The sequence below is a fragment of the Rutilus rutilus genome, assembly GCF_951802725.1.
Source record: "Rutilus rutilus genome assembly, chromosome: 4".
In the NCBI taxonomy this organism is placed as follows: Eukaryota; Metazoa; Chordata; class Actinopteri; order Cypriniformes; family Leuciscidae; genus Rutilus; species Rutilus rutilus.
Window position 1 is genome coordinate 9,328,396 of NC_140212.1, and position 26,499 is coordinate 9,354,894.

Below are 26,499 nucleotides of genomic sequence, written 5' to 3' on the forward strand. Positions count from 1 at the left end.
TAACACATCTATAGTGGCACAGAGTTACGCCGGTTTCACACTGCACGTGCGTAAGCAGCGCAGGAGCAGTGCGTATGGTGAGTAGGAGCCGGACACCTATGGCGCTCGCTTTGTGTCATTTCTTTCCTAACCAAGCTTAAAGACGTCTTAACGTGCGTGTGGAGAACCTCTACACGTCTGCACGTCTGCCCGTCTTAACGTCTGCCCGTCTGCACGTCTGAACGCAAAAGGTGCCTTGGCTAATTTAAAAATAGCGCACGTACTTTTATGCAGCTACTTGTATGACGGATTAATAAATGACTAACTTACTAACTGTATTTTTCTATGTACATTTCTGAAATGCATTTTCTGTAAAGCTGTTTTGAAACAATATTGTGAAAAGCGCTAGGCTACAGCTAAATTTGAATTGAATTGAATTGAATAGACTTGTCTTATTTGAGACACTGTTCGAACGGTGTGGGCTAGAAGACTTGATCTTTTAGCTATTAAAGCTGTTATTAAATTAGATGAAGTAATTTTCAGCAGAGAAAATCACATTAATAGCTATTTAACATAGGCCTAGCTTTTAACATCCTCGAAAAATATTAAGAAAATACTATTTAGGTTTGGATACATAAAAAAACGAATCTCAACAGTAAAAAGCTTTGAATGTAGGCCTATTTTGCAATATAAATTATGCACGAGCATGTGGGAATATGAAATAGGCTATAGGCTACAATAATAATAATAATAAAGCTCTATAGTAGAGTGGATGCATTACTTAATTATATTCTTAAATTCTATGTTATAAAAAAATCGTTCTATGTACTTCTAGCAAGCTCATTTAAACCGAGTTGTAAATGCCGAAATGAACGGAGGCTAAATAAATATTAAACTACTAAATATCAATATAAAATTGCCGGTAGATGGCGCCAAGGCCCTGTTCTATTGAGATTACTGGTTGATGTTCAACCTATTCTTTCAAAAATACAAATATATATTTTAACACCCACACAACTACTCCTTTTAGACAATTGTTCTGCTGTGGCGCTGTTTGGAACTGTATTTTCATTGACTTTTGTGTGAAATGCCAGTCATTAATATATTGTTTATTTACAGGCATTCTGGTTTTCTAAAAACTGCTCATTACAGAAACATTCAAACAAATATTTACAAATTTGTGTTTTACTTGGTATTTTTTTATATTCTTGGCATGTTGGCAATTCATTTTCATTATATATATATATATATATATATATATAGGCTATATTTCATTATATTTCTGTTACTCAGATGTGAAACATTATGTGAATTTAAAGTGGCTATAAATAGAAATATGGGTATAGCCTAATGTATGTGCTGTTGTTGGTTCCCATGACATGCTACATTTTAATGACAGTGTCTTGGCTATAAATTTTGCATTTCACTAATGAAGGGGAATGTAAAGCATTAAATCAACCAGGTCTCTGAAATAGCTCATAGGTGCATGAAGCTTCATTTGACAAGCATATAACATGTTTATTAGCCTAACTTTCAAATAGACGAAAAAAAAAAAAAAACATTTTCTACTATGGTTCGTTTCTTCATTCGGATCTATTTGCGATCCATTCCATTCTAAACAAACAACGCAGTTTATATGCTTCGTCCTTGTTTCATTATTCATTAAGATAATAATTAATAAATGCACGCATAATTATCAGCGAAACTTGATCAATGTTGCAGATATGTTTTGCTATGCATGCACAAACAAATGCCTTTCAACTTATGTGCAAAATTCTGAATAAAATGAATGTGCAGCAATTTGTACAAATAGAGAGTCTAGGTTTACTATAAGTGTTGTAGCCATTAAGCTCATTTAGTTTAATATTTGTTAAAATATTTAATTGTTATTTTTTATTTATGTTGATTATGAAAAGTGAACAGCACAATATCGAGAGACATGGAGCGGGTCAGACATGATTTTGACCACTTAATTAAGTTTGGTTTTGTAGAAAGACTTTTCTGACGTGAATTTCGTTTTGTATAAATTGTATCTTAATTTTAATAAATTTTTTTTATCAACCGATTGCCTGGAAATAAAGCAGACGATAGGCCTAATCATGCAGGCGCCCGCGCGGTCACTTGCATTGCTCGTGAACTGGAGCGCATCTCATTCTCATCCTAATTTAACGAAACTCAGCATAGGCCTCACAGACATGAAATATATCTTAAGAAAGCTTGAAATGTCTTTTTAACAATTTAAAACTAAAAGAAATAGGCTACGCTCTGATTATGTAATCATGTGCATTTCTCTCTATAGGCGCGTTCACTAGATGGATCGTCAACTTCATCTTTACAGCTGTTGTTGCTGTTAATAAACTAAAAATAATAGGCCTATAATTTTATTAAACAATAAATTAAATAAAATTGTAATTGTAATTGTATTAAAAAAGTAACAAAAAAAATCCTGTTTAAGTTTTTTTTTTTTTTTTTTTTTTTACCTATGCTAATTACGCATTCAATTCAGGTTGGCTACTGAGTCGCTGTCCTCAGTGCCCAGTAAAGCGCTGAAACGGAGATGAAGGGGAAACCGTTCTTATTTATTTGTTGGCTTATTTTAACTGGCCCATCCAGTTTTCTGGAGGCCCACCTAAACAAAGTCCTGGTGCCGCTAGTGCTTCAGCGGTCTGATATCAAGAAATAACAGACCGCATTCCACATTGGAGTTCAACCAAGCCATGTAATAATGTTTAATAACTTTAAAACGGTAGAGCCTGTTCCTTTATAACATAGCCAAAGGTCGGTGTATTTTTGCTTTATACATTTTAGGCTTATTCTCAAATTCAGATTGTGTTAGGGGGGCGGGATTAGGCCTATTAGGCAATTTTAATCGGACAATTTGACCGGAGAGATTTAATTTTGTCGGACATTTCAACGGAATTACAACGGAAACCCTGATGTGTTTATATGTATGTCATTGTGATATAAAGAATATAAATATAAATCGTATATATATATATATATATATATATAAACCATATAGTTTAAATCTGAAAATACTGAACACAAAATACTGAGCATATTGTATAACATGGACTTCATTAACTGCAAAATTGTTAAGTGAATGCTTTTTACTGTAATTCTTATTTATGTAACAAACTTTATTTCCCAGGATTTAAAGATTTAGTGTAGCATTTATGATTATTGTGTGTGCTTAAGAGCAGAGTAAAGGTATGGGTATTTCATGTGCTAGACAGGAATAGGACCAGCATGCAGACAATACCATAGAATAAAGCAGTCATACTCTGACTATTTAAGTCTATTATTCTGTTATTAAAAAATGCTACAAATGACATTACAAACTCTTCGTTTTGACATAAAAATCCATTTAAAAAAAATCATTCAGTCATACATTTTACTTAATATTTATCTTGTGGAATAACTTCCAAAGATGCATGCAGAACCCATACAAATCTGTAAGACATTTAAAGCACTGGAAATATTTTACAAAAGCAAATGTATACTATAGCGAACATTGCTCCTTTCAGAAATTGTTAATGCATTGAGCCCTTTGTACAGGAATAAATGACCCAAGACTTACTGAAACTTCTTACAAGTATATCAAGGAGTGGACATGGCTAATGAGCAGATAAGTGTCCCTCTGCTGCCACCTACTGACTTTAGTGGTCATTTACTGTCATTTTTGTTTTAAGTGTTTGTTTTTCCTGCAGGTGAAAACAAGATGCATTAAGCCTTTTACTTTATTTATCAGGGCTGTCAATTGTTTTGCCTGAGTTGGTTGATATATTTGTATGCTCTTAACCAAGGGCGTAGATTTGGTTTGAACATTGGGGGGGTTGAAGTTTGGGTATGCCCCCTTTTCATGTGATCATGGTATAAATATTGGGGGGGTTGTAATGCATAGATTTAAATATTGGGGGGGTTATCTCCCCCCCAACCCCCCCCCCCACAAATTACGCCCCTGCTCTTAACATAGTAGCAAAAAAAATTGCAGTATGACTAGGTTACATTTAATAGAGTGCTAGGCTTTATAAAAACTGTAGTGTAGCTCTATTAAATAGTATATTTATGTTAAACTATTTTATATTGAATGATTAATGACCTGTTCAGAATAAGTATAGCAGTAACCAGCAATCAGAAGTATGATAATTAATTTTAGTTTAAAATCCAATACGTTTTAAAGTGGTTTCAGATGGTTAATTAATAGCCTACTAAATGCAGCATCTATGAATGAACTTGAGGCATGCAGACCGGCTGCTGCAGGGCTTTAACAAATCTTAAACAAACAAATATATGAACCACTTTTTCTGAATTTTACTAGCCCATTTTATTTGTCTCTCATCGTATACATGACAATATACTTTTATCTATCATTGGGATACAAAATGCATACTTAACAGACATTCATCATTATATAAATAAATAAATCCAATGTAGCCCTTAGTAAACTGCCAAAATAAGATTATCTATAATGTCTATAACAGTAGCCTAAATGTAGCCTATGAGAAAATAAGGAAAATAAGGCGGGCAGACGTGCAGACGTGCAGACGTTAAGACGTGCAGACGGGCAGACGTTCAGACGTGCAGACGGGCAGACGTTAAGACGGGCAGACGTGCAGACGTAATCCACACGTTAAATTCTAACGTGACGCCGCCGTCACGTCTGTAAAGATCAACAGCTACACGTTATTGACGTGTCTACGTGACGTGATATTTGCGTGTACGTCTCCATATAAAACAAATGGAGACGTACACGCACGTATACACGTGTGTTATCTGTCGTGCTAGTCAGTCTCGTCGCCGAACGGAACATTTCGAGCGCCATAGACACCCGCGTTTTGCTTTCACACTGGCAGTGTTTGTCACGCGCGGCTGAACCGCGGGTTGTGTACAGACAGAGTAGGCCTACTCTATAATGGATAAGTTGGCAGTGCTTTATTTCGTTTTCAAATACATTTAAGAGAAAAGACTTGTCAAGAAGCTTATTTTATTAATAATTTCATTTATATAACTTTTGGTTCATCTTTGTTTTTATTGTTATGGCAACAAGTTTGTTTTTGGAATTTTTTTTTTTTTTTACATTGCTGTTGGTCATTTGATTGACTGTTTAAAACACAATATATCATAAATGCACTTTTTGGATAAAACTGCGGTGTATTTTGGCCATGATCAATCTATTGTCACTTTAATTCAGCAAAAGCGGCGCAGCAAAATTAGACTCGGCGCCGAAACGATCGCGGCACTCCTGCTCTGCTCTGATATACGCACTGCCGCGCCGCCTCTGCGCGCGGTGTGAATGCTGTAAAGCCTGGTTTAATCTGTTAACATGGGCGGCGAAAAAAATACACGCTGCACACTCTGCTAACAGTGCAGTGTGAAACCGACGTAAGAGTTAGTCAGTGCAGTTCCTTAAAGCACATTACTGGCTTTGCAAACACTGTGGCACTTTTATTTTTTATTTGTTTACATGCCTACCGGGTATTTTAAGTTGAGGTGCTATTTGTTTATATATTAGACTTTTTTATATTTACTGTTACACTAAAGTCCAAAAGTGAAGAATTTATTTATTACTTGATTGTTCAAGCTACCTCACAGAAGTGCTCTGTTTGTTAACAGAGTTGTTGAATGTTAAAATAAGGTGAATTAAATAAAAAATAAGGAACATCCTGGATCTGTTTTTTCGCTCTTCTTTATTCTTTTATTATGTATTATAGAAGTATCGGATCGGGACTCGGTATCGGCAGATACTCAAAATCAAATGACTCGGACTCGGACTCGAGGGCAAAAAAACCTGATCGGGACATCCCTATTAATAATCTTGTGTTTTGGTCATTGTCTGTGTATTTTTTTATTTTATTTTTTTGTGTGTATTTCTTTAACTTTTGCTTCTTTGATTGTATTGTTGATTATCTTCAATAAAGCTTAAAAAAAAAGAAAAAAAAAAGAAACGGGACGTGTCTTCGAATTAAATTACAAATTTCTCCTAGTTTGAAAGTTGTTGGAAACAGTCGGGATAATGTAAGTGGGTCAATATCACAATAAAGTGCCTTTGGTGTCCTCATCAGAATCGCTCAGTCATCATGACCATAATGCAAAATAATGAAATTCTGAGGTTTTATTATAAATGGCCAAACACTTACACACATACAAGTACAATGATACGTCTCTTGAAATGTGTTTTTCTGATTTTATACCATTTTCTTTGATTGGATGTATGTGATTTTGGCATGTCCCGCACGCTGCTCAGCTAACTTCAGTGAGTGTAAAAAGTGGTTAAATTACATACAATTATAATACTTTTTTAATGTACTTATTGTCCTCAGCAACTTATTTAATAAAACAAGTCATTTTGATTATTTATATTTTATTTTCATAATAATATTAAGCAGTTTGCATGTGTCCCTGAAATTGCTGTCCACCCTGTCATTATGGGGTAAACTCCCCTTTAAGAAACCAACTGATGTACTCAGTGACATCCCCTCCCCCATTCGGTCTTTCTTTAGTGGAGGTTAAAACATCTGCAACACACACAGAAAGTATCTACACTTATATTTCCTAATTTTCATCATATTGTGTTTGTAGTTGCGTGTTGTCAAGCTTAACATGTCCACCCTGTCATTGTGAAATATTAATTAATATAAAAACTTTTCAGAAATTCTAAATATACATTTTAAACAGTGCACAGTCAGCTTCAACAGTGAATCACTTTGCTTACTGCTGCACACCATGTGCTCATTAAATACTAACTTTAGCCAAAAAATGTCCTGTGACATTTGCAACTCCTGAAAATCAGCCTGAGCCAGGCCCCTCCTTCTTATTGGTTAAGGGTTTCTTGAAGGTCCTGTTGTTTTTAAAATTTTCCCCGTTCTAGTTCACCCATTAAAGCATTTGTCTACCCTGTCATGCCAAGTTCCACCCTGTCATTTTGTTGTCCACCCTGTCATGTGCAACTTTTATGATGAAAATAAACTAATTATTTTAACAAGTTAACAAAACCTTGTGTGTGATTTCTTAATAAACAAATGAGGGCCAGTTAGTATTGTTTTAAAGTTTGAATAAATATCTTTGTTGTTAGATTTTATTTAGAATAGAATGTGCAACTATCGCATATTTTATTGGGCAATACATATTTAAGCAGTAACTTCATTATTATCAAAATACTTTTACCATTAACTAAAATGTTTTGTTGGGAAAGGGACACATTCTCTTTCCTCAGATCTACATTTTATAATCACTATGCAATGAAAATGTATTTATTCTACTATGAGTTTGTCCATGACAGGGTGGACATATTTTATGGTTTGCTCGTATATTGTCAGCTTGCAGTTAATTTATAAAAAGTGCTGGAGCTTGACCAATATGCATTTCTAACAGCCTAATGTCTCCTTAATACAACACATATGAAGTTAAATGGAAAATCTCAGATTTTTTTGTGGAAATTGTGAAGTCTCAAAGGCACTTTATGGTGATTTTGACCCAATTTGTACACAACAACAACAAAAAAAATATAGATATAGTGATTTTTGCTATTTTTAAAGCAAAAAAGTTACATATTGTACCTTTAAGTTAATTCAAGATGACAGTACACAAGAAATACTAAATACTATGGCAGTACATTTATGGAAAAATGTGATGCCTAATAATAATCTATTAAGTGGTAAATCTATTTTGATAAATCAAATCCAGCTGAACTGCCTAACTGTTTTTTTCAACTTCTTTAAATGTTTATAGTGTTTTGCATAATTTTCTCATTTCCTCTAACTGCTTTTTAATATATATATATATATATATATATATATATATATATATATATATATATATATATATGTGTGTGTGTGTGTGTGTGTATATGTGTGTGTGTATATATATATATATATATATATATATAAATAATTTGTGACCAACGTAATGAATAAATGGTATATTTTATTAGGCAAAATATTGATATCAAAATAAAAAAATAATAGGCAAAATATTAAAATACAAATACTACAAAATTTGTTGCAATACATGTAACCTGTTATACAAAAATATTTCAGATAACAAAAACATGAATCTTTAACAGCAGTTTAAGAAACCCCCATAGCTCCAGGAACTGTAATATGATTGGATGAAGAGGCAGTGGGTGTGGTCAGTGAGTCATATGGCTCCTCCCTCTTTATTTGACTCCTCCTCCACATCATCATAGTCTGTTTTTAAAAACAAAAGCAAACTGATCATTTTCATTGTAATATTTACATCAAGATGTAGTTTAAATGAGAAACATAACAAATAAAAGCAGATAAAGGTTATAGAAATGTTCAATAACCTACCCAACAGGTTCCTCTCATCTTCATTGCTGTTCTTCACATCATCATACTCCTCCTGATCTCCCTCTGATTCACATGTGAAATAAAAACCTCACATTGTAGTTTGTAAATCAGCTTGTGTCATTAATGATGTTATTGATCTCTTTCACCTCATGACTGTCTGAGATTATTAGATTTACTCCTGATAAAGTCGTGATGATTCATTAATGGTAGAAATGTTTAATATTAGTGGGTGAAGGTGATAATGAAATGCAGTTCTGTGTGACTCACCTTTTACTTCATGAAAGATCTGTTCATTAATGATGACATCATCATAATGCTCTGGTGTGTCCACTATACATGAACATATAGACAGAACAAACATTGCATTATATCTTACAATGTAGTGATTAACCATAATATTATAAATCACTATAAAAGGATTATGGAAAATACACCAATAATAATAAAAAGTAAACACCATTTTTGATAGAGTTCTGTCCACTTGTCATTACATCATCATAGCTCTCAGGTGTGTATTCTGTAAATTTAACATGAGACAATATATAATGTATATATATTTCTATACATATATACAGATTTTAATATATTTTAAATATTTCTTCATATTATAGAATAACCGAACGACACCTGTCTCACGATCTGGTTTCAGTCCATCAGTGATGACATCATCATAGTATCCCGGTGTGATTTCCTTCATCATCTCTTCTGCATCAAAACATATAATTTGGGCATTTTTTTATATTTTGGGAAACAAAATAAATGTAAAATATACTGTTGCAGGTTTTGGGTAATGAATGTTAGCTGTGTCCCAATTCAGAGGCTGTGTCCTCCGGTCGTCGCATTTGAAGGCTGTATACCTCATCAAGGATGTCTTATTTTAGAGAAGTAACCGTAATAAAAATTACTGTTATTCCTCATGAGGTGTAAAATACAGAAATTTCTTTCTTACTTTGCAATCTAACGGGTATTTTTCTTAAATGAGACCGCCTCAATGACGTATGCAGTCTTCAGATGCGACCTCCGGAGGACACAGCCTCTGATTGGGACACAGCGGGATCACTGACCTTTCAGGACACTACCATTGGTGACATCATCATAATATGCAGTCTTGAACTCTTTTTCTAATAAGATAAAAGTTTTAGTATTGTGAACAGTTGAATTAGTGTTAAAATGTGTAAATATTATTTTATTTTTTTTACATTTGTAAATCAAATTATTGATTTGGAATGGATCTACTTTAGCTCTCTAACCTGAGAGAAACTCATCAGCATCTTCATACCCAGAATGCAGTTCTTCAGAGACGAGACTTCCTGTTAAAGGACAGCAGAACAGTCAGAAACATATTCATCATTCCATACAGACTGAATCCTCATTTCTCATTTGGATCATAAAGCGTTGTGTTACTTACAACACAACACAAATATTAATTACTTACATTTTAAAAGCATTAGAGGCAGAAAAATCCTAAGTTTTAGGCCTATTAGCAAACACACATGTATCCTCACATGAACCCATGAATCCTCACTGCCTTCCAGAAATACACACAGGAAGAGACAAACACACACACCTGCACATAGACTTAGAAAAATATGAACCCCTCCTTATTACCCTCAAAATACACACAGGAAGAGACACTCACTGACACACACACACACACACACACACACACACACACACACACACACACACACACACATAAAGATGCACCTGCAGCTCTGTGGTTTTCTGTGAGGAATTCTCTGGTTTAAAGCCGGAGGTTTAACAGGACTAATAATAGATGAACATCAAGTGTCTGACAGACTCTCTTATTAATCATATTAAATAAGTTTCACGGCTCATGTCTCACCTCTCTGAGTGAAGTGATTGTGTCTGTGTTGAATCTCCTCATAAACGGCCTTAGTCGTCGTCCTGTGTCTCCTCTTAGAGAGAGCTGTGAGTGTAGACAGACAAACCTGCTGTCAGTTCACAACACATGACTGATCACACACTGAATAACACACAATATGACAGTCTCTGGATCTCTCCTACCTCTCCTCATCACTCTGTTCTGCTGAATCAGTATAAGCAGTGGCACTAAGAGCAGTAAGAGCAAAACTCCCAGTACAAGCACAAGCACAGAGAGAGACACTGGAGGAGTTTGTGGAGGAGTGACTGATGTTGAGCGCACTGTCTGAGAAACTGGAGGAGAAGCTGATGTTGTTGTGGCAGGAGTAGTGGACACTGACAAATCTGGCAAAACAGACACAGACAGATTAAAAATCATGCAAATACACAGTTAGTAGCACTAAAATGATGTGAAAATGACTAATATTGTTCAGTGTTTTGCTCTGACTTGCACAGGTGAGTCCAGCGTGCTCTTTGTGGGAGCAGTCAGTGTGGTTCTTCAGGGAGAGAGGACAGTCCCACAGGTGAATCTCATTCCCTCTGCACTCGACTCTGTTCAGCCACACAACACCTTCACCAGCACCAAAGACTGAATTCCCATCAGCCCTCAGTGCTGCTCCACAACCCAGCTGCCTGCAGACCACCTGAGCATCGCTGATGTCCCACAGATCAGCACAGACTGAACCCCACACAGCGTTATGATACACCTCCAGCCTCCCAGAGCACCGGCCCAAACCTCCACTCAGTCTGAGAGGAACATGATCTAAATCACACACAGCAACATCACTGACCAGCAATATATTTACAATGCATATTATGACTATTTAAAGTTATGACAAGTGCTCAGATATTAATAATTCAAGATACTGTGAATAAAGAAAATACATGCTTTTAATTATCTTACTTGAACACTTTCTCTGGTGAGGAGATTCTGAGGTAGAACATGTCAGACGACTCCGAGGAGATTTACGAGTCTGATCATCTAAAATTAAACGTTAAAATTTACTCAATACTGAATAGAAAAATGATAAATAATAATAATAATCATACTGTTACGTTTCACGTGTTTTTGTATTTTGAATTTTTTTCTCTTTTACCGAAACAAACATGACGTTTTCCAACTATCTTAAATCAGTTAACTTTTATCTTACCTGAGCAGGTGATCTTGGCCACTTCATTATCACAGTCATTCTGTCCCCAGGGTGAAGATGGACACTGCCATAGAGTGGAATCATGACGTCGACATTTAAGATTATCAAGCCAATTATGAGACTTCAGTCCCTCTGAATAATCGGGTTCACTGCCAGATCTTCCACAGTTCAGCTCTTGACAGATCAGACTCGCTGTGTCTCTGTTCATCTGGTTCCAGCACACATTACCCCAGGATCCATTGTAGAAAACCTCCACATTCCCTTCACAGCCCTCAGTTAACCTGATCTCTTTAAACTCTAGATGGAAAAGGATGAGACTGTGAATCAATGCATTTAAAACAATTAGCTCTTTAATGTCTTCTCACTGTCTTTTTAGAAGGAGGCATACAGTGAAATAATTGCTCTCAACTTTACATATACAAAATGGAGGACACTAAAACCAAAAATTTGGAAACATATTTAATTAGTGTACAAATATATAAAACACTTTTTTTTAAATCGCTTGCACAAAATCTTTGTAACTTTGGCTCTTAATTTTTTGAAACTACACACAAAACCACAAAACATGAACACGAGATGCAAAACATCATACATCTTTTGCAAAAGCAAACACTTCATTCAAATCTAAATTACAGTTTTTTATTTATTTATTGTTTACACACTTTGTACTTGAGGCCCACTTAGCGTAACCATTTTCTCATATCTAATCTTCAGTCTGCAAAACTGCAAGCAGTCAATGTGATTGTATTGAACTCGTAAACACACAGTGCCACAAATGTAGTCTGATTTCCGAACAAAATAATGATTTGGTTCTTTTTAGTGAATGAAAGGCATAAATCTACAGACTCTCTAGAGTCTGATCTACTGCCTATAAGACAAAGTGTAAATAGAGAAACACATTATTGGGCATGTACTGTGTTTACGAGTTCACATTTACAAATAGAGTATAACAGTATGCGTATTTGCCGTTCTGTCCGAGGGAGAGCTCTGAGCTCAGAATGTGGGCCAAACTGAGAATACTCCCCCTGTATCTCTGGTTAGGATAGTAACAAGGCAAGTGTGAGGAGACGGGGTGTGGAGGGATGTAGAAAACACTGTCGAGGAACATAGGTGAGTCGGCTACATATTTATAGGCCCCGTTTCATGCTGATTGGATAGATCATTTGAACGTGCTCCCCCCTGAACTTTGTCAATGAAACATCAGTTAGTGCTGTAGATTCATAGTGTTATGTTGCTGTGTATTTTAGTACAGTATTCTGTCTACATTTGAAAAATGCACTTGTATTAACAGAATAGGTTCCTATATGTTTTTAACTGATGTATATTTAACGTGTATAAGTACACCTGATCACAGACATAGGTTATAGAAATGTTTAAAATATCGTCAAGTTATTATTTAACGTATTGTTTGCTGTTTACCTGAGCACACGACTCCTACATCCTCCTTGTGTTGACAGTCATGTTTCCCCCAGCCTGGAGAAGAGCAGTTCCACAGGGACGTCTCATTCCCCTCACACTCCACCTCATCCAGCCATATGGGTCCAGAACCAGGACCAAACCAGGCTGGTACCTGCTGGTTACTGAGGGCCACTCCACACTGCAGCTGTCTGCACACCACAAGGGCATCTTTAATATCCCAGGAGTCATCACACACTGTCCCCCATGAGCCGCTGTGAAAAACCTCCAGCCTCCCTGCACAGTCTCCCCCAGAACCCACCAGCCTGATGGACCCGCGACCTGATATTCAGAGAGAGAAAAACACATTATTGATCACTAACAACTGAAGAATCTGCCCAGATGTTGTTGTTCTCACCAAGGCAGGTGATTGACAGCTGTTGTGTGGAGCTGCAGTTCCTCAGATGAGCTTCACTCTCTGGAGAGAGTATTTATTTGAAATTTTGTATTTATCAAATATGTTTACTACATTTTAATCTGAAACCAATGACTTTATCACGGTGTGAATTTGCTCACCAGAGCAGACGACTCCAACATCTCGTCTATGAGAACATTCAGCTCGACTCCATGAAGAGACGGAACATTCTGAGAGTTTTGTTTCATTCCCGTCACAATCAAACACATCAGCCCAGATTTCACCACTTCCCTCTCCAAACCAGTCTGATCCCACAACAGACACAGCAATCCCACAATTCAGCTGTCTACAGAGCACACTGGCAGCTCTCATGTCCCAGCATGCATCACACACTGTGTCCCATTTACTGAAGTACTGACGCTCAACTCGACCAGAACAGACGTCAGGACCGTTGACCAGTCTGAGGTCAGTGTAACCTGGACAAAGAACACAGAGTTTACTGAAACTGATCAAACCAAGAAGAAACCAATCAAATAATTAAATTTTAGAAAACAATTTGATTTCTCTATTGAAAGGCTGAACATTGACATTTTACCAGAACATATCAGTCCCACGTCGTTGTCATGGGTGCAGTTTATATTATGTGAGGTTGATGATGGACAGCGTTGAATGTGTGTTTCATCTCCTCTGCACTGAATCTCTTTTGATCCAATCTGACCCTTTCCTTTTCCAAAAGCATCTTCTCCCAGCACCTGTACAGGAGCCCCACAGTCCAGCTCTCTACACACAACCTCTGCATCCTGCTGGTCAAAGGCAGCGTCACACACTGAACCCCAGCCGCCTACAAGAAGCATCTCCACTCTCCCAGAACACAGGTGAGACCCGTCCACAAGTCTTGACCTTCCGTAGTTTATTGTTTCTGAATATATTTACACAAAAAAGAAGACCATCTGTCACAATTATTATGATATGGACATAAAACAATATTCCTTCACTAATAATAGATTTTATAAATAGATAAAATTGAGTTGTTAAGACAATAAAATATACTTTTCATCAATTAGCTGCTTATGATAATGCTCTGACAACAAATTACATTAAATTGCTTACAAGGTGTTTATCAATGAAAGTCTGATCAGTGATGTATTAACAGAGTGATGTATGGAGCCGCTCACCTGAGCATCTGACTCCAGCATCTTCACCATGACCACAGTAATTAACACCCCATCCTCTTGATCTACAGTTCTTCAGTGTTAACTCTGATCCACTACAGGCCACATTATCCATCCAGATTGGTCCTGATCCTTCTCCAAAGCGAGCAGAACCCACAGCCTCTACAGCCTCTCCACATCCCAGCTCTCTACACACCACTGCAGCATCAGTCTTATCCCAGTTATCATCACACACTGTTCCCCACTGACCATCATGATGAACCTCCACTCTACCAGCACAGGGACTGTTACCACCAACTAACCTCACAGTCTCGAAATCTGTACATGAAAGAGAGAAAGGAATTGAATCATAAAAAGTCAAGAAACATAATATGTAATGAGTTGGTAAATATAAATGTATAAAAATATTTCTAACTGGACAAGTAAAGCTGGGCATGAGTGTATAACAAATTGGTTTCCTGTAAAAGCTCAAATCATTTATAAAATGTAATTGATAATTAATGATCTAGTGTGACAAAATCTTAGTTTCTAGATATTACAAATGTTTCTCCATCATAAACAAACTACTTATTTAAAAATGTTAAATTTTACATCTTTAAAATGTATTTTTCACTTACCAGATGTGGTTATAGTGACTATAGAGGAGAGTAAAACGAGTGTCAGAAATCCCTCCATCTTCTTCTGCTCGTCACACTGTTTGTTTGACTCTGTTTCTCCTCTGCTCCCTCAAACACACTGAAGAAACTGGCTCCTGTCAGTCCCCTAAAGAGAGAGAGACTCTCACAGCTGCCAATGACACTCACTGTTACCTTATTAGACACAACAGAGGAAATCATCAAACACAATCACTGACAAATCACACAGCAGCATTTTTATTTTCTCCATATATATCAATAAAGTGTGAGCGCTGATGAGCGGGACTCCTCCTCCAGTGTGAAGAGACACTTCACTGAGGACAGACTCGTGTCAGTCATATGTCAGCGTGGAGATAAAGTCACACTAAACTTACAGGAGATTGATAGAGAAACACTGCAGGTTATATTCAGCATCAAAGCCTGTATCTGCACACACAACATAAAAGACTGATGACAGACTGAAGCTTAACTTCACACACAAAAATACATGATCTTTGGTATAAATATTTAATATGATTTATATATTTATACCAAAGATCAAAAAGAACAAAAAGAACTTGTCTGTTTGTTGTACACAACCATTCCAGTTTATTTAATAATTTATTTGTGCTCTTGGTTATTATGTTCTAACCAAGAGCACAAATAAATTATTAAATAAACTGGAATGGTTGTGTACAACAAACAGACAAGTTTCAGACCACATTTGTAAATAAGCATCGCTTTCTTTTCCACATATATTAATTTGGCATTATATCCAAGACATTTGTAGCTGCAATGTGTTTAATATTGCAATGCATAATTCCTCCAGCAGATGGCAGCAAAACACTTATTATAAAGAGAAGCAGTCTTGTCCGTTAATGGCAGAAAGTGTAGGCAACATTACTTTGTTTACAGCTACTTTGTTTATAGCTACAATTTAAATTTATTATATAGGTCACTTCATAGCACATTCATTTTACTCTTTGTCTGCTATGCAATTCTAATACACAGTAGGCTAGAGTGACAATGATGTAGCCTAAATATAGGTGTGAAAAGCTTATTTATTGTATTTTCAGCAGGTTCTCATAATATGAACCTAATAAGAATAATCGTTTCTAAGTGCTTATTAAAATTCAAATTTAACTGTCAAATGAAGCCAAAAGGGACAAATTATAAAACGACTTGGATTTTATTTTATTTTTTTAATGGGAAAAATAAAGCATTAGTTGGATTCCTTTTTAACAGTTAATATCTCCCCCTAGAACAACAGAACATCAAATTATACTTTCACTGTGTGCTGGTCAGTGATTTTATTGTAAAGAAAATACGAGAACAGCAATTTCATTTAGCCTATCGCGCCCGCTCCGTTCCGTAATCCGTCTGTAACTTTTCCCGAGATTGCCTATCAGCAATTTAGTTGAGCGGCCAACTCAATCCATAACCACGACTGAAATACATTGTAGGCTATCCTTTATTGCACCGAAACTCACCGTGTTTATCATAGATACCTATGGTGTTTATACCTGGCGCGTCAACAAATATCTAGTTCTTAGATATACGTTAATCGTTGCATTCAGGGCCGGTTCTAGACATTAGGAGGCCCTAGGCAAAATTCATGTTGGAGGCCCCCCACCCCCAATAAAAAACACTTGAAACAAATATGATTCCTAACCTTTATATTTATACAACATTTAATTTTAAATTTAGTATATTTTTACTTATACAGTACATAAGTTTGGACAAATTACTATTTTAAATGTTTTTGAAAGAAGTCTCTTATGCTCATCAAGCCTGGATTTATTTGATCAAAAATACAGAAAAATAATATAGTGAAATATTATTAAATAATGGTTTTCTATTTTACTATTCTTTTAAATATATTTATGTGATGCGAAGCTGAATTTAGTGTCACGTGATTCTTCAGAAAACTTTAATATTCTGATTTATTATCAAATGTTATAAATTGTGCTTAATATTTATTTTATAACCTGTGATACTTTTTTTCAGGATTTTTTTTATTTTTTAAAAGTTGTTTTAAAAAAGTCTTCACTATCACTTTTTATATATTTAACACATCCTTGTTGAATATTCCTGTTTTTGTTTTTGTTTTTCTGTATTTTTGATAAAATAAATGCAGGCTTGTAGAGCATAATATGAAACTTTAAACATTAAAAATAGTAATGGGTCCAGACTTTTTACCGGTATACTGTATGTACATATTAGTCAAACTTTATCTAAGGTAATCTCTTTTTTGTTTAATGAAGATGTTATTGTTGTTGTTGTTATTTTGCTGTTTTATTAAATTTATTCACAGTTCCAGAATACCACTTCAGTAGATGAACATAAGTGCTTTTATCATTTTTTTCATAGCTGCGGTATGGGCAGGATTTTTCCCTCCCATTTAATCAATATTGACTGCAGATATTATATTATGTATTGCATTGTTACCTTAAATATGCTAGAGAAAGACACGGTCGCTACTGAGCAGATTTTTTTTTTTTTTTTTTTTTTTTACTCATCAGCAGAATTTAGAAGATAGACCCATAGATATGAGATCCTTTATTTGAAACATTTAAAAATGCTGTAGTGTGTTGGCTTTTTAGCTTTGAATACAAACGTCTTGTCTTTTACTTTTGTAGCTTTTTTACTAGTCAGCTCCAGACGCGATGTTATTCCTTGTACGCGCAAATTCAAAGCGTCGCGTCTGGGCACGTTAATGACGCTCGCGCTCTTTTAAACTCGTAATAAAGCGGTGAATGATTTTTTCCAGAAATGACGCTGATCTACAGTACAAGTTTACATTTAGAATACATTGCAATCACTCCAAAATAGATGACGACAACTCACACACCTGCATTACGAGCTGTGCTTCTTTGAGTGCCTATTTAGGCTTTTGCTTCGCAGCACCTGATGGATGCGTTCGTTACACAAACGTTCAGAAGCCGGCACCCGCTTTGAAACGGAAACATTGGTTTAACCGCAGATGAGTGACAATTCAACAATATCCAATGAACAATGAGGCTAGTATTTCTGTCCGTCTTGACTGGTGGACTATATAGGGGATGTTACGGTTATGGAGGCCCCTCCTCAAAGCCCGAGGCCCTAGGCAATCGCCTGCTCTGCCTATAGCTAGCGCCGGCCCTGGTTGCATTTATGATGAAAAACGTTCCTACCATTTTCTAAAGAAAATATATTTCATATTTAATAAATTGCAATCATTTATATTACTTATAATAACGTAATAGATCCGTAATAATCCATAGGGTAGAGTGGGGGAAAACGCCCCCCTGGGGTAAAACGCCCCCCACCTGTTTTTCCCAAAATAACCACTAAAAGTAGTCAATATAGGTTTTTACTGTTGCAATGCACTACGTTGATAACGGGGATATACAAATCTCTACGGAGAAGCTGACACCAGCGACATATTTTAAGAGAAGAGTATTACAGGGTAAATGCTATAATTTTCAGATATTAGTAAATAAGTGTTTAAGAGAATATTGTTCTGCAGGATATCGCAGTGAAGTATGATAGATGAATAGTGAAGTCTGTAGTTTGAGATCATATGTTATTTATAAGGAATATAATTATATAAAAAAAAATTAATTTTTTTTTAAAAACTCATAGCTTGTGGGGTAAAACGCCCCCTACGCTGAGGGGTAAAACGCCCCCCTGGGAGCATAGTTTCTCTCTATCATATTTACTATAATAAAATATTTCTGTCTATCAAATCCTTTGTTTTACACTTAATGCAGTATATCTAGGTGGTAAAATCAAAATATTTGAACAAAACATGAAAAAATTACCTCAAGTGAACATTAACTACCTAGCTTGCTAGCAAAGTTAGCTCACTGATGGAAGGTAGTTAAATTTGGCTATTTTGGACATTGCTGAAATAAATATTAATATATATACATGTTTATACATTACTTGCCTTTTACTTTTAGAGATTAAAAACTATTGTCTGTTAATTTTGCTGTTGATCTATCAAGCAAACTGGTTTGTAAGAAAGGGGGCATTTTACCCTACCTTGGGGGGCGTTTTACCCCACCGCTGGGGCAAAACGCCCCCTTTGTACAAAATTTTTTTCAGTCAAAATGCTAATTAATTATGAAGGCTAAGCAATTTTTATATTTGGTGAATAACTCCTGCCATAGTCACTCAAAACCGGGATGGCAATTCTAGTCACATTTATGTTTTGTTTCACTGTAATGTCACATTTTCCTTAAGGGGGGCGTTTTCCCCCACTCTACCCTAATAAAGGACTAACATTTGAATGTATTCTGTTTGAATCTCCTCTCTGTCTCATGCTTCATCAGGTCAGGGGTTTGCCTTCAAAAGGAAGAAGAAAGTAAGGCATGAATACAACAAACTTCTTCGAAAGGAGAGGAAGAAAAATCAAGCATCAAAAGTCAGTTAGAGGAGAAATATCCCGAGCATCTGAGACATCTGTACCTGGCTTAAAGAGAACGACTAGATGAAGAAGAGCAGGAGAAAAAGAAGAAAAGATGTGAAGGAAGAGCACTGGATAAAGAGACAGGGTCAGATGATGAACTAAACATGGGGTCGGATTTTACAGATTCTCCTGAGAAACACGTTTTAAACACAACTGACCTGACCAAACCAAAAATATGTTGTTGTTTTTTTGAGATTTATACATCATCTGAAAGCTGAATAAATAAGCTTTCCATTGATGTATGGTTTGTTAGGAATATTTGGCCGAGATTCAACTATTTGAAAATCTGGATTCTGAGGGTGCAAAGAAAATCGAAACATTGAGAAAGTCGTCTTTAAAGTTGTCCATTTATGTTGCCAATTTTGCTGCATTCACTCACAAAAATAAATGTTTTATATATTTACAGTAGGAAATTTACAAAATATCTTCATGGAACATTATCTTAAAAATTCTAATCATTTTTGGCATAAAAGAAAAATCGATAATTTTGACCCATACAATGTATTATTGCCACAAATATACTCGTGCTACTTGTGACTGGTTTTGTGATCCAGGATCACATATGTGAATCATATAAATAATATAAAATGATCGTGTCTCTTGGTAGTTGCGTGGACTGTCAATGGAAGGACAAAAATCTCTCAGATTTCTTTTAAAATATCTTCATTTGTATTTCGAAGATGAACGAAAAAAGTCTTACAGGTTTGAAACAACATGAGAGTGAGTAACTGATGTCATTTTTTTTATTTTGGGGTGAACTAAGCCTTCAAGAAAGATTCATATATGTCATGTAGCCTACATATACACATTTTCACCATCCTTACATTCTTTACCTAAATTATTGACACATGTATTATTATGTGTGTCTCTGTAGGAATTCTTGAAAGACAAATCTCAGCGTGAGGAGGCTCTGAAGAAATACAAGGAAAAGAAAACAGCAACATATCAGCTGTTGAAGAGAAAAACCAAGAAGGGTCAGCCCAACCTCAACCTGCAGATGGAGCTATTGCTGCAAAAGATTCAAGCGCAGCGCAGATAACTCACATCAGACTTACAAACTGTTTCAACTTGTTTAAAGCATTTTAAAGTAAAAATGCACCATCACACAATAAAATGTGCAGTTTATTTTTTTAAATAAAAGGTTAAATTATGCTCTAGTTAAGTTAATTCAAGCTGACAGTAAGAAATACTATTACTAAATACAGTAAATTTATGGAAAAATGTGATGCCTAATAATAATCTATTAAGTGGTAAATCCATTTTATCTTTATATTTAGGTAGATAAACTGCCTAACCGTTTTTTTCAACATCTTTTTAGTATTTTGCATCATTTTCTCATTTCCTCTAAATGCTTTTTAAAAATATAGATAGATCATTTGTAACAAACGAATGAATGGTATTTGTTTATTAGGTAAAAAATATTGATATCAAAATAAAAAATAATAGGCCAAATATTAAAATACAAATACTACAAAATTTGTTGCAATACATGTAACCTGTTATAGAAAAATATTTCAGATAACAAAAACATGAATCTTTAACAGCAGTTTCAGAAACCCCCATATCTCCAGGAACTGTAATATGATTTGATGAAGAGGCAGTGGGTGTGGTCAGTGAGTCATATGGCTCCTCCCTCTTTATTTGACTCCTCCTCCACATCATCATAGTCTGTTTTTAAAAACAAAAGCAAACTGATAATTTGTATTGTAATATTTACATCAAGATGTAGTTTAAATGAGAAACATAACAAATAAAAATTAAATATGCTATAGAAATGTTACAATAACCTACCCAACAGGTTCCTCTCATCTTCATTGCTGTTCTTCACATCATCATACTCCTCCTGATCTCCCTCTGATTCACATGTGAAATAAAAACCTCACATTGTAGTTTGTAAATCAGCTTGTGTCATTAATGATGTTATTGATCTTTCACCTCATGACTGTCTGAGATTATTAGATTTACTCCTGATAAAGTCATGATGATTCATTAATGGTAGAAATGTTCAATATTAGTGTGTGAAGGTGATAATGAAATGCAGTTCTGTGTGACTCACCTGTTACATCTCGAAAGATCTGTTCATTAATGATGACATCATCATAATGCTCTGGTGTGTCCACTAAACATGAACAAATAGACAGAACAAACATTGCATTATATCTTACAATGTAGTGGGATTAACCCATAATATCATAAATCACTATAAAAGGATAATGGAAAATACACCAATAACAATAAAAAGTAAACACCGTTTTTGATAGAGTTCTGTCCACTTGTCATTACATCATCATAGCTCTCAGGTGTGTATTCTGTAAATTTAACATGAGACAATATATTATGTATATATATTTCTACATATATATATATATATATATATATATATATATATATATATATATATACAGATTTTAATATATTTTAAATATTTCTTCCTATTATAGAATAACTGAACGACACCTGTCTCACGATCTGGTTTCAGTCCATCAGTGATGACATCATCATAGTATCCCGGTGTGATTTCCTTCATCATCTCTTCTGCATCAAAACATGTATAATTTGGGCATTTTTTTATATTTTGGGAAACAAAATAAATGGTAACACTTTATATTACGACCCGCAAACAACTGCGTAAGTAAACCGAAACTACGGTGTACGTTTCTGTAATTATAGTGTACTTCCGTGTAGGTACAAGGGAACAATATGTTAAGTTTTGGGTAATAAAGGGGTAACAAGCAGATATACAACCTGCAAAGAACTTCGTAAGTAAACCGAAATTACGGTGTATGTTTCTGTAATTATAGTGTACCTCCGTGTAGGTATAAGGGAACAATATGTTAAGTTTTGGGTAATAAAGGTGTACAACCAGATATACAAGCAAATTATTTATAATGTAATTATTTTAAAACTAACAGGTACCTATTCTGTTAATATATTCCAGGCAAAATTTGTACGTCCGTTGTATATAAATGTTTATATCACATTTCTGGAAAAATATGTTCTTGTGCAATGTAGTTACAGGGTAATTTTGACATCTGTGGGTTGTAAATTAAACTTTTTGGCAATGCTATTTATTGGCTTTTCTTACTAAACTACTTAACGTTAAGCCAAAAAAAATAGTTTTTGCTATGTTTTTAATTTAAAACGTACCATGTAGTACTTAGTACTACTACTTACCTTATCACATTGTATTGCAATGACACTTAAATGTCAGGGCAAATATACTGTGTAATTAATTTTTTTTTGTTTTTGTTTTTTTAATAAGAGTACCTTTCTCTGTAATTACTGTGCAAATAGTGTTGTTTCGTATTGTTACATAGTAAGTAGTGTTTGTTACCCATTTCAACTGTGTAGTTACAGGGTAAGTGTAACTCCTGCGGGCTGTAAATTAAAGTGGCGCTTGTTACCCCCTTGTTCTGTGTAGTTACAGGGTAAGTGTAACTCCTGCGGGCTGTAAATTAAAGTGCCGCTTGTTACCCCCTTGTTCTGTGTATTTACAGGGTAAGTGTAACTCCTGCGGGCTGTAAATTAAAGTGGAGCTTGTTACCCCCTTGTTCTGTGTATTTACAGGGTAAGTGTAACTCCTGCGGGCTGTAAATTAAAGTGGCGCTTGTTACCCCCTTGTTCTGTGTAGTTACAAGGTAAGTGTAACTCCTGCGGGCTGTAAATTAAAGTGGAGCTTGTTACCCCCTTGTTCTGTGTAGTTACAGGGTAAGTGCAGTAAATATACAATAAAGGATCCAATTTAATTTCTGACTTTTATTTTACAAAAAAATGTCAAAACACTTTTTCATCTTAATAAAACATTATCTTTTCTACAGTATACTCAAACAACAAAGTAACACATTATACCCAACCCCCCCCCCCCCCCCCCCCCCCCCATTTGCGTCCCTTGCTTTTCTTCTTCTTTCTTTTCTTGCTCTTCTTTTTCTTAACTTCCACTGGGGACTCTGAAGTTGAGGAGTTGATGGAGTCCCATTGGTCTTGCTGCACTGCAAAAATATGAATATACAGTATATACATGCTCTTAGCAAGCTACACCTTCAATTTTAAGTTGTCGAACAATCCTCCACTCTAAACATTTTGTGCCACCTGATATTACTGTAGTAACTGTAATTTTGAAGAAAACACATTTTGGTGAAGTTTGAGGCAGATCATGGGGGGGTTGTGATATTTTATAGTGATAATGACTGTAGTGCAGTAGAAAAAGTTTTTTTTTAAAATAGGAAAGTGGTCACAAGTATAAGCCCTGGAGTAGGGCAGGAGTAAAATTTAAACGTCTAACCTCTTTCTTTCTTTCTTTCTTTCTTTCTTTCTTTCTTTCTTTCTTTCTTTCTTTCTTTCTTTCAAATATAAGATTATCACTCTTAAAGCAGAGATCACCTTGCTCAAAGATGAGTGTGATTTTTTGAAAAAGGAAACTGAAAAGATGAAGTCTGCTGTCCCATCTGCAATGGCACAGAGATATACTGTTACTAGTGCCACAGCCCTCATGTTTGTGTTTCATGCTTTTTTGTTTTTTTGTTGCTGTCAGAACAACTATGCCTTTTTAAAAAACATTTTCTACTGCACTACAGTCATTATCACTATAAAATATCACAACCCCCCCCATGATCTGCCTCAAACTTCACCAAAATGTGTTTTCTTCAAAATTACAGTTACTACAGTAATATCAGGTGGCACAAAATGTTTAGAGTGGAGGATTGTTCGACAACTTAAAATTGAAGGTGTAGCTTGCTAAGAGCATGTATATACTGTATATTCATATTTTTGCAGTGCAGCAAGACCAATGGGACTCCATCAACTCCTCAACTTCAGAGTCCCCAGTGGAAGTTAAGAAAAAGAAGGGGGGGGGGGGTATAATGTGTTACTTTGTTGTTTGAGTATACTGTAGAAAAGACAATGTTTTATTAAGATGAAAAAGTGTTTTGAAATGTTTTTGTAAAATAAAAGTCAGAAATTAAATTGGATCCTTTATTGTATATTTACTGCACTTACCCTGTAACTACACAGAACAAGGGGGTAACAAGCGCCACTTTAATTTACAGCCCGCAGGAGTTACACTTACCCTGTAATTACACAGAACAAGGGGGTAACAAGCGCCACTTTAATTTACAGCCTGCAGGAGTTACACTTACCCTGTAACTACACAGAACAAGGGGGTAACAAGCACCACTTTAATTTACAGCCCGCAGGAGTTACACTTACCCTGTAACTACACAGAACAAGGGGGTAACAAGCTCCACTTTAATTTACAGCCCGCAGGAGTTACACTTACCCTGTAAATACACAGAACAAGGGGATAACAAGCTCCACTTTAATTTACAGCCCGCAGGAGTTATACTTACCCTGTAACTACACAGAACAAGGGGGTAACAAGCTCCACTTTAATTTACAGCCCGCAGGAGTTACACTTACCCTGTAACTACAGAACAAGGGGGTAACAAGCTCCACTTTAATTTACAGCCCGCAGGAGTTACACTTACCCTGTAACTACACAGAAAAAGGGGGTAACAAGCGCCACTTTAATTTACAGCCCGCAGGAGTTACACTTACCCTGTAAATACACAGAACAAGGGGGTAACAAGCGGCACTTTAATTTACAGCCCGCAGGAGTTACACTTACCCTGTAACTACACAGAACAAGGGGGTAACAAGCGGCACTTTAATTTACAGCCCGCAGGAGTTACACTTACCCTGTAACTACACAGAACAAGGGGGTAACAAGCGCCACTTTAATTTAAAGCCCGCAGGAGTTACACTTACCCTGTAACTACACAGAACAAGGGGGTAACAAGCGCCACTTTAATTTACAGCCCGCAGGAGTTACACTTACCCTGTAACTACACAGAACAAGGGGGTAACAAGCTCCACTTTAATTTACAGCCCGCAGGAGTTACACTTACCCTGTAACTACACAGAACAAGGGGATAACAAGCTCCACTTTAATTTACAGCCCGCAGGAGTTACACTTACCCTGTAACTACACAGAACAAGGGGGTAACAAGCTCCACTTTAATTTACAGCCCGCAGGAGTTACACTTACCCTGTAACTACACAGAACAAGGGGGTAACAAGCTCCACTTTAATTTACAGCCCGCAGGAGTTACACTTACCCTGTAACTACACAGAACAAGGGGGTAACAAGCGCCACTTTAATTTACAGCCCGCAGGAGTTACACTTACCCTGTAACTACACAGAACAAGGGGGTAACAAGCACCACTTTAATTTACAGCCCGCAGGAGTTACACTTACCCTGTAACTACACAGAACAAGGGGGTAACAAGCGCCACTTTAATTTACAGCCCGCAGGAGTTACACTTACCCTGTAACTACACAGAACAAGGGGGTAACAAGCTCCACTTTAATTTACAGCCCGCAGGAGTTACACTTACCCTGTAACTACACAGAACAAGGGGGTAACAAGCGCCACTTTAATTTACAGCCCGCAGGAGTTACACTTACCCTGTAACTACACAGAACAAGGGGATAACAAGCTCCACTTTAATTTACAGCCCGCAGGAGTTACACTTACCCTGTAACTACACAGAACAAGGGGATAACAAGCGGCACTTTAATTTACAGCCCGCAGGAGTTACAGTTACCCTGTAAATTCACAGTTGAAACGGGTAACAAACACTACTTACTATGTAACAATACGAAACAACACTATTTGCACAGTAATTACAGAGAAAGGTAGGCTACTCTTATAAAAAAAAATATAAAAAAACTTTTAATTACACAGTATATTTGCCCTGACATTTAAGTGTCATTGCAATACAATGTGATAAGGTAAGTCCTAAGTACTACATGGTACGTTCTAAATTAAAGTCATAGCAGAAAAAAATTGTTTAGTAAGAAAAGCCAATAAATAGCATTGCCAATGTTTTTCGAAATCAGCTGTTTATAAAATTGTTTCAGATTAAATTTTTATCATACTGTGCTTACATACAGCTATATATATATTTAATTTACAACCCACAGATGTCAAAATTACCCTGTAACTACATTGCAAAAGAACATATTTTTCCAGAAATGTGATAAAAACATTTATATACAACAGACGTAGAATTTTTGCCTGGAATATATTAACAGAATAGGTACCTGTTAGTTTTAAAATAATTAC

The 26,499-nt window shown here is 35.8% G+C and overlaps 2 protein-coding genes and 1 long non-coding RNA gene across 3 annotated transcripts in view; all 3 read right to left on the reverse strand.

Moving 5' to 3' along the window:
* The window catches only part of LOC311289139 (scavenger receptor cysteine-rich type 1 protein M130-like), a gene marked incomplete at its 3' end in the record, with an annotated part of 40,656 nt that overhangs the window by 10,144 nt on the left and 4,013 nt on the right, over positions 1-26,499 (reverse strand). Inside the window, exons 10-19 of the mRNA XM_084406895.1 lie at positions 15,318-15,369; positions 15,003-15,070; positions 14,312-14,626; positions 13,732-14,055; positions 13,298-13,612; positions 12,746-13,063; positions 11,327-11,623; positions 11,080-11,157; positions 10,624-10,938; positions 10,320-10,520 (exon numbers count right to left, since the gene is read on the reverse strand). Of these exons, the coding sequence (XP_084263021.1) occupies positions 10,320-10,520; positions 10,624-10,938; positions 11,080-11,157; positions 11,327-11,623; positions 12,746-13,063; positions 13,298-13,612; positions 13,732-14,055; positions 14,312-14,626; positions 15,003-15,070; positions 15,318-15,369 (2,283 nt within the window). The remainder of the gene's footprint in view (positions 1-10,319; positions 10,521-10,623; positions 10,939-11,079; positions 11,158-11,326; positions 11,624-12,745; positions 13,064-13,297; positions 13,613-13,731; positions 14,056-14,311; positions 14,627-15,002; positions 15,071-15,317; positions 15,370-26,499) is intronic.
* On the reverse strand, positions 8,559-8,998 carry LOC311288815. The gene is made up of 3 exons (XR_014627013.1): positions 8,919-8,998; positions 8,749-8,808; positions 8,559-8,621 (listed from the first exon to the last, which is right to left on the reverse strand). It is a non-coding gene; the product is annotated as an uncharacterized lncRNA (long non-coding RNA).
* Positions 20,811-21,906, reverse strand: LOC311288801 (uncharacterized protein). Its single transcript, XM_084406407.1, has 5 exons — positions 21,833-21,906; positions 21,625-21,684; positions 21,432-21,494; positions 21,167-21,229; positions 20,811-21,043 (listed from the first exon to the last, which is right to left on the reverse strand). The coding sequence occupies exons 1-5, from the start codon at positions 21,903-21,905 to the stop codon at positions 20,994-20,996; spliced, it is 309 nt and encodes a 102-aa protein (XP_084262533.1). The 5' UTR covers position 21,906; the 3' UTR covers positions 20,811-20,993.